The 3,867-nt window shown below is 41.4% G+C and overlaps 1 protein-coding gene across 1 annotated transcript; it reads right to left on the bottom strand.

Moving 5' to 3' along the window:
* Window positions 1–305: 305 nt before the first annotated feature.
* LOC108989439 (calcium-transporting ATPase 12, plasma membrane-type-like) lies at window positions 306–3,165 on the bottom strand. The gene has a single exon (XM_018963042.2). It carries the CDS (start codon window positions 3,163–3,165, stop codon window positions 343–345), a length of 2,823 nt encoding a protein of 940 aa, XP_018818587.2. The 3' UTR covers window positions 306–342.
* Between the last annotated feature and the right edge of the window lie 702 nt (window positions 3,166–3,867).

The following is a 3,867-nucleotide window of genomic DNA, read 5'->3' as shown; positions in this document are numbered from 1 at the left end:
TAACTCTCTATAGACAAACCGTTTGAGAGATAACACTTTGTCTTAAAATAGATTTAACAAACCCCACATTCTGTCTTAAAACAAAATTAAACAACTTCACACTCTGTCTAAGACGGAGTAAATGACACACTCTATGAATAAAAACCTAATAGATTATATATATAATCTAAAATAAAGGAAATAACAAAAAAAAGTAAAAAAATATATAGAAAAATAGCAAATTACAACAAGTGAAAATTAAAGTTGATGATCTTACAGTTTGTAGTTTGTACAGCTAGCTGATCTGTCTCCCTGGCTAGCTCCTTCCTCGCCTTCTCTCCCAAGCGCCCTTGGTGGAACATTTTACACACCACAAAATCCTAAAATTGGTTTCTTCTGAACAGAAATCAACTTAACTACACATCCAATTAACCCAGAGATGCCTGCAAGCGCAGCACACATGAACCACTGCCGCCCATCCAACCTCTCTGTTCCGGCAATTCCCTTAAGAAATTCCACCACCACAGCCTGAAGAACAATGGTTATCCCAAACATCCCACAAAACAACCAGTTCCTTTTTATCCCCTTAAAGACATTCTTCTTCTCAAGGTTCCTTGCATTTAATACATTGAAAACTTGGCACAGAACGTAAGTATTGAAGATGAAGGCGTTCTTCACCTTCTTCTTAATACTAAAGACCGAATCGCCCTTATTAATTTGTAGGGTCAGGAGGATGAATGTTTGATAAAACGCCTGTGCCAATATGTTCCTCCACATGATGTTGGTAATAAGTGGCTCGCTCCGACACACAGGTGGCTTCTCCATGAGCTCCGAGGTGGGCTGCTCTGAAGCAAGAGCAAGAGCACACATTGCCTCCACTACTAGCTTCACCCACAGTAACTGAAACACTGTCAATGGGACTTCGCCTGAAATTGCTGCAACAGAGATGATTATCAGAGAAGAAACAGTTACAGTCAGTCGAAACTGAATAACCTTCTGGATATTGTAATAAATGCATCTTCCCCACCGCAAAGCTGATACCACAGAGGTAAAATTATCATCTAAAAAGATTATATCTGAGTTTTCTTTGTCCATTTTGCTGCCCTGAATGCCCATGGAAAGTACAACTTCGGCTTCACGCAGTGCCGGTGGGTCGTTCGTGCCATCGTCAGTGACTGCAACTATATGGCCTTTCTGTTTTAAGCATTCTACCAACAGAAGTTTGTCCGATGGAGAGGATCCTGCCATTACACAAATTCGGTCAAGTTTTTTCAGTCTCTCCTCAGGCGTGTAGTTTCTGAATTCCACCCCTTCAACTACTTCTCCATCTAGCACATCCTGGCCGCCATGCCTGAGTATCCCACATTCAGTGGCTACAGATTTTGCTGTGAAAAGATTATCTCCAGTGATCATTTTGATGTCCACACCAGCATTACGGCACGCTACCACGGCTTCCTGCATACCCGGACAACATGGGCTCTTTAAACCTACAATTCCTAACAGAGACAAGCTATCTTCTTTTAGCATCCTGTTTCCATTGTTCTTGAAGCACTCCTCTTTGGGAACTTGTTTATGTGCAAAAGCAATGCAATGGAGACTTCTTGCTGCCATACCTTCAATTACTTGTTCAATTTTAATCCTTTCATCATCATTCAGATCTGTTGTTGATCCAGATGCATCGTAGTAACTCGAGCACACTGCGAGTATCATCTCTGCTGCCCCTTTCCAGTGAACATGGACTGTTTTGTCAGCCTTTTTCCTCATCAAGACACCACTCCGCTTCCTTTGTGAATTAGAAGCTTCAACATGAAGAATGGTGTAACTCTCCAGCTCAATATTCATCGTTAGCTCTAGAACAGTCCATGACCGTATGGCATTTTCGGTGGGACTGCTAGCAGTTGTGTTATGAGCAACTCCTTCTCTGATTAATTCTAGAACATTGGGAGCTATAGATGCGTAAGCACCAACCGCCACAAAATCTTGGCCAAGCCAAAACTGCATCACCTTCATTTGGCTCTGCGTGAGAGTGCCCGTTTCCTGAGTACAAAGGGTGGTGACAGAACCCATGGTTTCACCGGCGGAGAGCTTCCGCAAAATTGCATGATCAGCCAACGTTCTCTTCCTGAAATACGCTAATGTAAGCCTGACAGCCAGTGGCAATCCATTTGGAATGGCAACGACGACAACAGTAACTGCAGCAGCGACGATCCCCACCACAGCATTCAAAATGTCCTCAAGATTGGTCTGGCTGCCACTGAACTCCGGATTTCCATTCTCATCTTCTGTCTTTCCTGTGAAGTAGCGAGCCAACGAGACTGCAAGAACTAGGAAAGCGACTGCCAGGCCAACCTTAACTAGAAGGAAGTTCATATTATTGAGCCGTGCTTGTAAAGGGGTCTGTTCATGATAATCATGATTAGTTAAGCTCATAATCTCGCCCCAGAAAGTGTTCATGCCAACTGAAGTTGCAAGCATTCGACCATGCCCATCAACTACCTTGGTGCCTAAAAACAAGAAGGGATTCTCGCTGCAATTAACATGAACGAAATCACTCTCTCCTGTCATGCTTGATTGGTCCACTTGTAATGACGGCTCATCTAAGAATAACCCGTCCGCAGGAATTGGGTCCCCAATCTTTAAGAAAACAACATCCCCAACAACAACTTCGAGTATGGAAATCTGTTGGCGCCGCCCACTTCTCACAACATCAACTAGGCTGTTGTTGCTGACTCCGGATAACTTGTAGAGAGATCTCCCCAGTGGGAACGTACTTAAATTTGCAGAGATCAAAGCAAGCAGACCAGCGACAAACATGCTTCCAACTTCAGACAATCCTTCTTTTAATCCATGCCGTTTAGTGATAAGGCCAAAAGAGAGAGCTGCGCAAACCGAAAGGACTACGAGGATGAAGATGGTGAAATACTCAAAGGGTCCCGCTGCAAAGCGGAAGAAGCTCTCTGCAGCCAGTTTCTCAAACGTGTTTGAGCCACATGCCTCTCGTCGATGAGCAATATCTTCAGCATCATTATCAATACCATTCTCCACACAGCTTCCAATAGCAGAAACTACCCCTTGAACCCCTCCAAAATTTTTAAGCAGACACATATCTTTGTACTTGACAAGTGCCGTTAGGCCAGTTTGATCGATCTTGTCAGTGGGTGCTTTCCGTACTTTCTTTGTCTTCATTTTGGTATATATACCCATTGCTGATGAATACGGCCAACGTCTCAAAACTTGTTTTTTACAGTACCGCGCATAAACACATTACCCTTCGCGGCCTAGATTACGATCGATGATGACAAGTTACTCTGCAAAGAAGAAAATTTAGGATATGTTTGGTTAGTGTGATTACGTGAGATTATCTATTATTCATTACTATTCACTATTATTTATAAATTAATAACTACTTTTTTATTACTATTTACAAATCATTTCAAATTACTCCAACATACTAAAATAACTTAGGAGATGTTTGGATTCGAAAATGATTTGAGATGACTTGAGATGAACTGAGATGAGTTGAGATGGATTATGAATAGTAATGAGATGAGTTGTGAATAATAGTGAGATTTGTAAGTTAAAGTTACTGAATAGTAATAAATAGTAGTGAGATGAGTTGAGATGAGTTGAGATGACTTGCGAATCCAAACAAGCCCTTAGTGTCTGGAAGAAAAGAGTAGGTACGTAGTAGAAAGACGGAGAAAGCAAGAAAGTCTTAAAAAATGACTATGGTATAAAGACGTTGAGTTGAGATCGAAGGATGTGCGGAAAGAAAAGAAGAGGTGGCAATTGGCATGAGATAATTTGAATGTGAAAAACATTAAAATATATTTCTTCTAGAGTACTGCATGAAATTAAAAAATAATAATTTTATAAATTGACCTAATT

The sequence above is a fragment of the Juglans regia genome, chromosome 7, assembly GCF_001411555.2.
Source record: "Juglans regia cultivar Chandler chromosome 7, Walnut 2.0, whole genome shotgun sequence".
Lineage (NCBI taxonomy): Eukaryota > Viridiplantae > Streptophyta > Magnoliopsida > Fagales > Juglandaceae > Juglans > Juglans regia.
Note: the sequence above shows the minus strand (reverse complement) of the source record. Positions and strands in the feature narration are given on the sequence as shown.